Source organism: Coregonus lavaretus, assembly GCF_964263955.1.
Source record: "Coregonus lavaretus genome assembly, chromosome: 14".
NCBI classification, from domain to species: domain Eukaryota; kingdom Metazoa; phylum Chordata; class Actinopteri; order Salmoniformes; family Salmonidae; genus Coregonus; species Coregonus lavaretus.
Window position 1 is genome coordinate 48,548,733 of NC_140001.1, and position 10,560 is coordinate 48,559,292.

The 10,560-nt window shown below is 40.2% G+C and overlaps 1 protein-coding gene across 11 annotated transcripts in view; it reads right to left on the reverse strand.

Annotated features, from left to right (window-relative positions):
• The window catches only part of brd3b (bromodomain containing 3b), a 28,016-nt gene extending 20,935 nt beyond the window's left edge, over positions 1-7,081 (reverse strand). For 3 of the 11 annotated variants that reach the window (XM_084177217.1, XM_084177216.1, XM_084177221.1), the window contains exons 1-5: positions 6,732-6,845; positions 4,813-5,146; positions 978-1,115; positions 491-638; positions 204-394 (exon numbers count right to left, since the gene is read on the reverse strand). In XM_084177217.1, the coding sequence (XP_084033343.1) occupies positions 204-394; positions 491-638; positions 978-1,115; positions 4,813-5,004 (669 nt within the window). In that variant the 5' untranslated portion in view covers positions 5,005-5,146; positions 6,732-6,845. Of the gene's footprint in view, positions 1-203; positions 395-490; positions 639-977; positions 1,116-4,812; positions 5,147-6,731 lie in introns of all 11 variants that reach the window. The other 8 variants (XM_084177225.1, XM_084177220.1, XM_084177223.1 and 5 more) reach the window with 4 other exon arrangements.
• Between the last annotated feature and the right edge of the window lie 3,479 nt (positions 7,082-10,560).

The following is a 10,560-nucleotide window of genomic DNA, read 5'->3' on the forward strand; positions in this document are numbered from 1 at the left end:
GACTTACTTCTTAACATTTCTACATTACATTTTTTAAAATCTATTTTATAAAAAATAAAAATACATAGACAAAAACAACAAACAAATTAACATACACACATTTTCACAAACACTAATGACATCACACTTGCTCAGACCCAAATGCTCCCACCATATCCACACCCAACGTTGTTTCCAATACCTGCAAGACTTTCTGGACTTACTTTGATGACTGGCTGTGCCGTGGGAACCACAGCCATCATGGAGGCAGCGGGAGACACAGCTTGGACAGGGGTAACAGAGATGATGGTTGGCACTGGCGTAGCTGCTATGACAGGAGTCTGACAAACAGGTGGAGGGGAGCTGGGATAAGTGGATGGGGGTGAATCTGTTGACTCAGCCTGTGCTTGGCCCCCTGTAAGAAAGATGCGGGAAGCAAACATTTGTAAAAGACAGACACAACTTTTCCTCAGCACATGAGTCCCTCCCAACTGTGAAAGGCTGGAGTTACCTGCACTAACATGCCCTCCTGGTTTGTGGGCAGCTTTGACTTTGGGGGCCGGTGGTAGCAGCTCCACCTCCTCCTGAGGCATTTGGGCCACTTTCTGTAAGAATATTTTCTCCAGAGCTTGGGCCATCAGCACAATGTCATCTGTAGGCTGTGGGAACACAAGAGGGAATGAGTTATGGGTGAAGATGAAGGTGAAGGTCAGATAAATCGCCTGATCAAAATCATCACAGCTATCAACAATACCTAGAAAGGTGATGGGGCGCGTCTAGACAGAGTAGAGCAAGTATAAATACATTCAAATCACAATCCTCATCTTGATGAGTCAAAATAAAGTTCAAAAGTTTAAATGAATGTCACTGGAAAACCATCTGTGTGTGTAAATGTCTGTGTATGTGATCCTGTGAAAAAAACGGCTAAAAAGGAAGTATACTCTTTGAACAACTTTTTTTCTATCTAGATTTGGAATTAATGGTAAAGGAGAATTTACCTTGTTGTAGATATAACAGTTGGTAAACATCGTGTTGAAGTCCTGCATGCATTCGCTGGCGCTCCAGTAGTAGTTATTCTCTAGCCTCTTCTTTATTGTTCCCATGTCCATTGGGCTCTTGATAACTTTATGATAGTCCTATATGACAGCATCAATTGGAAAGAACCATTCACTATGAAGGAGCAATAAAATCATGGCCGGGAAATAAACAACATGTTTTAAGATGAATGTTGAACAATGAGGGGTTCATCCTTTTACACATCGTAATAGAACTACTACTTAGGAACCACACCAAAATGTACACACATCCACACAGAGTATTTACATTCAAATATAACAGCCTGCTTCTACCCAGAGCCTAAATTTGCTCTGACAATCTACTTCGATTTCAGAGCACTCTCGTCCGAGTGTGTCAGAGCGCAGAATAACTGATGAATTTACGAACGCTCAACACCCGTTGAATATGGCCGGTGTCAGCAAACCTCTGCAAAAAAACATAATTAAATTGTTGCCAGCAGCACAGTTACAATCATCAGCACTCTGGATAACATGAAAACAGCCTAACCAGCTCTGCTAGGGCGAGAAAAAAAGTCAGAGTGAGGTGTTCTCTCATTTATGTCTGGAAGTAGCTAGCAAGCTAGCTAACTTTAGCCAGTTAGCTTGGGTGCTTGGCTGCTATTGTGAGGTTAGAACGCTCCGATCAACCCTACGCCTCGGCCAGAAGCATCCAGCGTGCGCTCTGAACACTCCGAGAGCGAAACGCTCTGAATTTACAAACGGACAATCTGACAACGCTCCGAATTTACGAACGCACCCGTAGAGTTAAAGCTAGAATCCTTAGTTGTTACATCCATTTCTGGACTTATAAATTAATGACATATACCCATTGATTCTTGGAGAATATAAATTATAAATGCCTCATGAGCTTAGTTAAACTGTCACACCCTATCAGAACCGAAAATATAATCTTGTTTTACTCCAATGTTTGTAAACGTAAATCTAAACAAACATTGTATAGCCTCAAAACATGGTTAAAAAGGTCCAATGCAGCTGTTTTTATCAAAAAAATCAAATCATTTCTGGGTAACAACAAAGTACCTTACTGTGATCGTTTTCAATTAAAATTGTAAAAAATAAACAAAAATTGCTTCTTAGCAAAGAGGAATTTCTCAAGAAATTTGCTGGGACTGTAAGAGTGGTCTGAGTGGGGAGGAGAAAACTGAAAATGAGCCGTTATTGGCGGAGAGGTTTGGAACTTATTGGTATGGCACCAGGCAGGCCAAAACTCCATCCCACCAAAACAGGCTGAAATTTCAGAGGTCTTTTCAAACAGCTCTTAAGAGTAAAAGGGAATTATCATAATTTTCACAGTATTATTTCCAACCTCAGTGTGGAAATATATATAAAAACACACATTTTTGACAGGACTGGGCCTTTAAAACTATAATTTTGATATCATCGATGATCAGTCCTTGCATCCATAGCGCTGGTTATGAAATTGAGAGTGGTTACATTTCTCCAGGGCCATCCCTCAGCTGACTGCTGTGACTGCTTTGTTATTGTTTCAATTAAGGATTCTAGCTTTTAGTCTGTTGGTCGACCAAGATTGTTTTAGTCGAGCAGTAACAAATAAATAAATACATATGTCTTTGCGCCCATCTCAGTGAACTAATCCATTGGAAGACTAAAAGCCAATCTATGCTTGATTCGAAAATGTGCTCCATATGGAGGGTGTGACGCAATTGCGGAGCCTCCAGAGGCATGCAGAGGCCAAATCGAGCTCCGTACCGTATCGCCATGCGCCTCCAAAATGTTGTAAAAACGCGGAGGGCTCTGTATAAACATGATTGGTTGACGGTAGATGGGGGCGGTACATCCTGTATAAACACAAACTCACTTCCTTGACAACAGCTCTGCACTGCTCCGGGAAGCGCAAGAAGTATGAATGCCCTGACTTCTGCTGAGGCCATGTCACCGTAAATGCTGTATGGCCAATGCAGAAGTCAGATTGACCAAGCGCCCAGATGCACAATGCACTTCTCTTTCCAGAATGCGCTTTCTCCTGCCAATTTGTGCACATTCATTGTTTCATAACTTCATTGTGTGCGTTTGATTGTTAGTGTATATCAATTCCCCATTACATATATCACCAGGAGTACATTTACCGTTAATTCCTGTAATTTCTAATCTACAATGTTTGTTACTTTGGTTACTGTAATTAATTATATTGCATTCAATATTATTATTCCAGTCTTCCAATTCTCATTGTCAAAGTGGACATATTGTTTGCAGAGAGCACAGCCTATGCTACACTTGTGAGAAACAAGTTTTGGTTTATTTCATTCCATTTACAAATGTTGTCAATTTAGTCATTGTCTTTTGTTTGGAGCGATCCTGTCAATGTTGAGTAAGGACACGCACGCATAGAAGTAGGCCTATAGGCTACCTGGCCTGCTCACAAATGTAGGCATATAAATGTGCCCATTTGGGGATGATAGTATTTCTGATTGGCTTAACGCACCACCACTAATGACCTGTGGAGCTTCTCAAAGTAATGTTTTCTTCACCTCAAACTGCAAGCAAACTAAGTATGTTTTTACATCCATTGAGAATCACAATAGTTCCTCAATGTATTTGAAAAATCTTTCCAGCGCTCTCCCTTTCGATAACCACTAAGCGTGAAAGGGAAAAATGTCATGCTCTGATTCAGTGGAACATCAAAAATAGGTCTACCTGATTACTTCTCATCAGTGCTGGACCTGGAATGAAATAGGTTCCGGTACTCATTTTGGGAGCTGGAACTGTTTATATTTAGGTGCAGGAGCTCCACAATACTTTTGAGCTAATATTCTATAAGAGGAGCAGGAACTCAAGCAGTAGAACATTTGAGGTGCCGGTACTCAGCTCCGGTGAGCTACTGCCCAAGTCGAGCACTGCTTCTTATCCCTTATGCAAATAGCCTACAGCTGTGTCTGTCCCGAGCTTACTGGCGCAGGAAACTGTGGGCCCAGAATATTTTATACAATGTTGCAAGTTCACTAGCGCAAGCTTCGGCCGGACCAAAGTTAATAGTTGACACAATGTTTCAAGTTCGTTGCAGACAGGCCATGTGTAGCCAATGTGATTCATAGGATATTTGTTTTTAATCAGGATATGTTCTACCTGCTGGCTGCAATGTTTTTATTTGAGGCTTTATGTAGGCTATTTTTACATAGTTGGCAATGGCAACAGAAGTTACTTTTTAGGTTTGTATAATTTTCATTTGGATAGAATTTTGATTAACCACATGACAATGATTTTGAGATATGAAGACCTTATCAATGAAATGAAACTGTTTAAAGAAAATGTGCACATGAAAACCATAACTGGCACGCACGCAGATCGGTAGAAATGGTAAGATAAATTGGCATTCCACATGAGAAAGGTTGCCGACTCCTCGTGTAGCCTATTACCAGGAGAGTAATGGCAGAATCTGCGAAAGCCAGCAGGAGCGGGAGGAGAATAGTAGGGTCAGGTTAAGTTTTTTCTTCTGGTTATCTAGATCTCTGGCGCCCTCTTGCGGCATTTGTATTATTTCATCAAACCGTAAGCTTAAAGCATCAGACAAGCGCAATGCATATAGTTTATTTTATTGAAACACATAGGGTGTGTCTATATATGGAAAAATACACTTTAAACATTTCGACCAATCGATTGGTCGAAAGAACAGACAACTTTTGGTCGACCACGATTATTTCTTGGCGGGGCCATCCCTACTACCTTTAAGGATCTGCTTCTACCCATTACTAACTACCAATAACAGAGAAAAAAACGACTGAGTGTGAACTCGACTTACAGCAAGACATAATTTGATGGCATCCACAGGCGTGTAAAAGGGCCACGCAAACTGATGTTTCCATAGAGTCTTCACCACAACATTCTGCATGTACTGTAGTTGGTTAGTTTTCCTGCCAGGCTTGTTGGGGTTGGTGAACTCTGGTGGCGGGGGATTAACAAGCGCCGGGACTGCCGCAGGAACAGCCGACATACTGGCAACAGGAGAGCACTTCTTCCCTGTTCTGTAAAACGTCTGAGAGTCTAGTGTTTTCAATGGATACTTTGCTCCTCTTTCAGCTCCTTATTCCTCCAGCAGTACACACATCCCATCTCACGACCTGAGTGTCCGTGCCCTGCCAAACAAAATAAACAAATATTGGAATTAGAAAATGAAGGGAGGGGTGCAGTTCAGAAAATATGAGACACTCCGATGGAGTTTCAGATGGCATCCTCCCAGACAGTAAGGTTTACTCGAGTCAATTAGGCTAGTATTTTATGACAAAGACTTTGAGCTATCAGTGGTAGCTAAATTATAAACTAAAAGTCAAATTAATCAAAAATGTGACTACACATTACATCTAGCCTAAGTAATATAGCCTACACAGACACCTGATCACTTAGAATTTGTAAAATGGGCAAAGAATTGAGCATTTTGCTGGGTAACAGCTAGCTACAGATTAGGTACTGTTTGGTGTATCACAGAGAATTTTCGACCAACCTTAACAATACTATCTTCGTTCTCAATTCGGCCAAAAATGTATCTTCTAAAATGTCCGTGTCCAGTTGCAGGTGGAGCGTTTGAACTAAGAAAATGCTCCATAAAATAAATAAATGTTTTGCTCCATTAAGTAATCCAACAATGTGTACGCTGCCATCTTGTCTATTTCAAATATTCTCCCATTGATCGAGGCAGGTGGGTGTCCACCCCAAAGTGCCGCATGTCATGACAGCCCTGTCTCGATCAATGAGAGAAGACTTGAAAGAGACAAGATGGCAGCGTACACATTGTTGGATTACTTCATGGAGCAAAACAAATATTTTAATAACGGAGCATTTTCTAAATTCAAAAAGAGCCCCTGCAACTCATGTTATAGGACTCCCGTTTCCACAAATCGAGAACGAAGATTGTATCACCAATACCAGCTGAAAACCTGTAATTACATTATCTGGTGTTGCAATCTGTAGGTACACCAAACAGTACCTAACCTGTAACTCCCAGTAGTGGACACCAAAAATATTTGGTTAATTCACATTATCTGGTGAAACAATCTGTAGCTAGGCAACAGCAATGATGCAGAGATAAACATTCACAAAAGCACACTTTTTTCCCCATGTCACGTCCAATTTTAGGAAAATAGTTAAGCCAAAATCTGACACACTTAGCAATTAAAATACATATGGCTTAATGTACAGCTAAGTAGCTATCCACTCGACTGAGCATACACCTTTCATCTCACAAAATAGTAGCTGGTTTACATGTAGCGATGGTGTGCATGATGATTGCGCATCATCACATCTATTCCTTTAAAAAGATGGCGGTCAGGGGGGTTGCAATGCTAGCTTAGCTAGCTCGCTAACTAGCCTCTCAATCGGCAAAATCCTAAATGTGCACGCCATGTAAAGACCTAGCAAGCGAACGTACACACTACACTAGTTCGCTTGAAGTAACTACACCTAAAATGTTGAGTAGTGTGTTGTAGAAGCGCTGAAAATGATATCATTAGATAGCTAGCTTACCATTTAAACTTCGCATATGATAAATGTAGCGTTAGCTACTAGCCTAACAAATCCGAACTGCTTTGTAGGTATGCATTGTTTCAAGGCGCCGAGCGGGCAGGCTGACTCAGAAAGCAAGCTAGATTGAGTGTATTTGAGAAATACTTCGATATGCATCCTTCCTTCAAATTACACAAACCAGAACAAAATAACATATTTTACTTTATTACTTTCTCCTCAAATGGCTCCAGTGGTGCTTCGCTCGCAGTTTTCTGGTACCTTTTATTTCAACGAAGTAGCTAGCATATTAGATGAGTTATCAGCATAGAGATATATAGAGGACTCATCTTTGTAGCTGTGCAATTCTAGCGTCTGTGACAGCATAGGCAGCTCCATTAGACTATTTCCAATTTGAAGAAGTCAATTTTCTTCTTCACGATTGGCTGATCACTCACGAGGACCCGGTTGGACATGACTCCAACAGGGTCACCAGGAGGGATCAGCCAATGAAGTTGAAGTCCCACCCAGTTGGCCACATTAAAATGGTGGAAGCGCTCAATGGCGCCGCCCATGCTAATAATATTTTTGGCACTAGAAGCCTCTATCATTCTTTATGGTCATCAGCGGTCTGCAATATCCCATGCCCATGCGCAATTTCGAGCAGCATCATGGTCCTTGTTGTGTTTTGATGGTTAAAGTATTTAGAATTGGCGGTATGTACCTAAATTACTTACTACATATCCCAAGATGCACCTCCTTGTTGCACAAGCCATGTTTTGGCCAAACACGTCGTCATGAAGGGAAACGTATTGCTCGAAGCTATCAATTGGTTTTGATACGACATTATTTAATATATAAATCAGATATTACCTACAATAATACATAACCTATAGGAACAATGGATTTAAAGTAAATATGTCTGATATAATGTTGAAATTGTACAACTCCCTGCATTCCCAGCTAACAAGTCTAGGGAGATAGAACGTGTTTGTAATGTTACTTGTAATGTTCCCCTAATGATTGAGTGTCCAGTTTTTCATTAGGAAGGGGAACATTCTATTTACACTGAACAAAAAATAAACTCAACACGTAAAGTGTTGGTCCCATGTTCCATGTTTTCCATATGCACTAAAAGCTTATTTCTCTAAAATATTGTGCTCACATTTGTTTAAATCCCTGTTAGTGAGTATTTCTCCTTTGCCAAGATAATCCACCCACCTGACAGGTATAGCATATCAAGAAGCTGATTAAACAGCATGATCATTACACAGGTGAACATTGTGCTAGGGACAATAAAAGGATACTCTAAAATGTGCAGTTTTGTAAGATAGTGTGTATGAAGTCATGTGGACGAGCAGTTTGCTGATGTCAATGTTGAGTGCCCCATGGTGGTGTGGTTATGGTATGGGCAGGCATAAACTACGGACAATGAACACAATTGCATTTTATCGATTGCAATTTGAATGGACAGAGATACCGAGACGAGATCCTGAGACCCATTGTCGTGCCATTCATCCGCTGCCATCAGCTGATGTTTCAGCATGATAATACATGGCCTCATGTCGCAAGGATCTGTACACAAATACTGGAAGCTGAAAATGTCCCAGTTCTTCCATGGCCTGCATACTCACCAGACATGACACCCATTGAGCATATTTGGGATGCTTTCGATTGGCGTGTACAACAGCGTGTTCCAGTTCCCGCCAATATCCAGCAACTTCGCACAGCCATAGAAGAGGAGTGGGACACCAGAAAACCAGATACTGACTGGTTTTCTGATCCATGCCCTTACCTTTAAATAAAAAAAGGTATCTGTGACCAACAGATGCATATCTTTATTCCCAGTCATATGAAATCCATAGATTAGGGGCTAATGAATTTATTTCAATTGTCTGATTTCCTTATATGAACTGTAACTCAGTAAAATCTTTGAAATTGTTTCATGTTGCGTTTATATTTTTGTTCAGTGTATATATAGCTGAGCATCTCTCAATCATCTTCTTGAAATCCACACCACATATACAGTACCATTTAGAGCAAACATGTCTGAGATGTTTTTTTTTTTTTACACATAAATGGTCTTGCCACGTTCCCATGAAACGTGTGTAGAACATTAATATCTTATGTTCTGAGAACATGGCAACCATGTTCTGTGTATGTATGGTGGGACGTTGATAGAATATTCTCCTAACCCACAGAAAACTGGACACATGGATGTTCTTGCAACGTTCTCATGAAACATGTCTAGAACAACATCTTAAGTTCTGAGAACATGGTAACCACTTTCTGGGTATGTTCTATTTGACATTAAGGGAATGGTCTCTTGGAAACATTACTTGCACATCACAGGAACATTCCTATGAAAACATTAGTTAATGACCTAATGAGACTCTTAAGGGAATATTCTCTAAAATTGTGGGAACATTTGATGTTAGCTTGGTTGGTCCAGATGTAAATGAATCAGTTGACATGTGAATACAGTATTCATCAGCATCAGTTATTTATTATTATTATTATTTATTTCACCTTTATTTAACCAGGTAAGCCAGTTGAGAACAAGTTCTCATTTACAACTGCGACCTGGCTAAGATAAAGCAAAGCAGTGCGATAAAAACAACAACACAGAGTTACATATGGGGTAAAACAAAACAAAGTCAAAAATACCACAGAAAATATATATACAGTGTGTGCAAATGTAGCAAGTTATGGAGGTAAGGCAATAAATAGGCCATAGTGCAAAATAATTACAATTAGTATTAACACTGGAATGATAGATGTGCAAGAGATTATGTGCAAATAGAGATACTGGGGTGCAAATTAGCAAAATAAATAACAATATGGGGATGGGGTAGTTGAGTGGGCTAATTTCAGTTATTGCATGGAAACAATCCATGTAAGCTCTGGAAGTCTCTGAAGCAGCTAGGGATATAGTAACAAGACTTTAGACCAAGACTAGTAGTCTCAGCCTGGATATTAAATGTCAAGTCACTTCTGACAAGACTGAAGTGGCAGACACAGTCTTAATGCTTATTCACTACTGTTGTCAATGAACTAAGCAGACAAGACCCAGCTGCTAATGCATTGGTGCCTATGGGAGAGCCACCCCCTTAAGCAGATGGGAACTTACCATTTTTTCCAATGGTAAATGGCCTGAGTGGGACATCTTCATTTATCCAACATCTTTGGTATTATACATTTACATTTACATTTACGTCATTTAGCAGACGCTCTTATCCAGAGCGACTTACAAATAGGACCATGTGTAACACATAGTTAATCTGTCAATAGAACAGGAGATGTTCCCTAGTGGCATGAAACATGCAAGCGTAATTCCTCTCTTCAAAAAAGGGAGTAAGTTGGACCAGGGAAACTACAGGCCTGTGTGTACTATCTAAGGTCATGGAAAATATTTTGTATGAACAGATTGATAAATACATCTCAGTCATTGTCGGTTATATGATCTTCAGTCCCATTCCACAGACACTTGCTTACTGTACCTTACTGAACACCTAAGGAAAATTCAAAATTCCTCAAGGGAGTATTCTTGTGCCTCTTCTCTTCCTGCTGTACATCAATGACATGAAAGCAGCCTGTTCATGTGACCTCTTTCTTTACGCAGATAATTCTGCGCTTCTTGTGTCCCAAGAGAAACACAAGATTCACTTTATTTGGTTGAAAAATCCCTAAGTGCAGAACTTCTAAATGTTAATAAATTGTTATCTGACAATAAACTGTGTAAAACAGAATCAATCCTGTTTGGATTCAAGATCAAATTGGGGAGATCCCCTGGTGTTGGGATAATGGGCATAATGCCAACCCAGAGATGGCGCTAGTGGGTCACCTATCTAGGATAGATAAACAGGGGCATTATGAGTGTCTAATTGGGATGTCGTTACCTGTAACATGGTATACATGAGTAAGGATTATGCTTGCATTTTATCTAACTCTCCGACGTGGGTTAGTCACATACACATATTAACATGGTGTCAGAGAAATGAACCCAAAGTCAAGCGCTATTGAAAAGATGATAAAGTATGTGGACAATGTATTC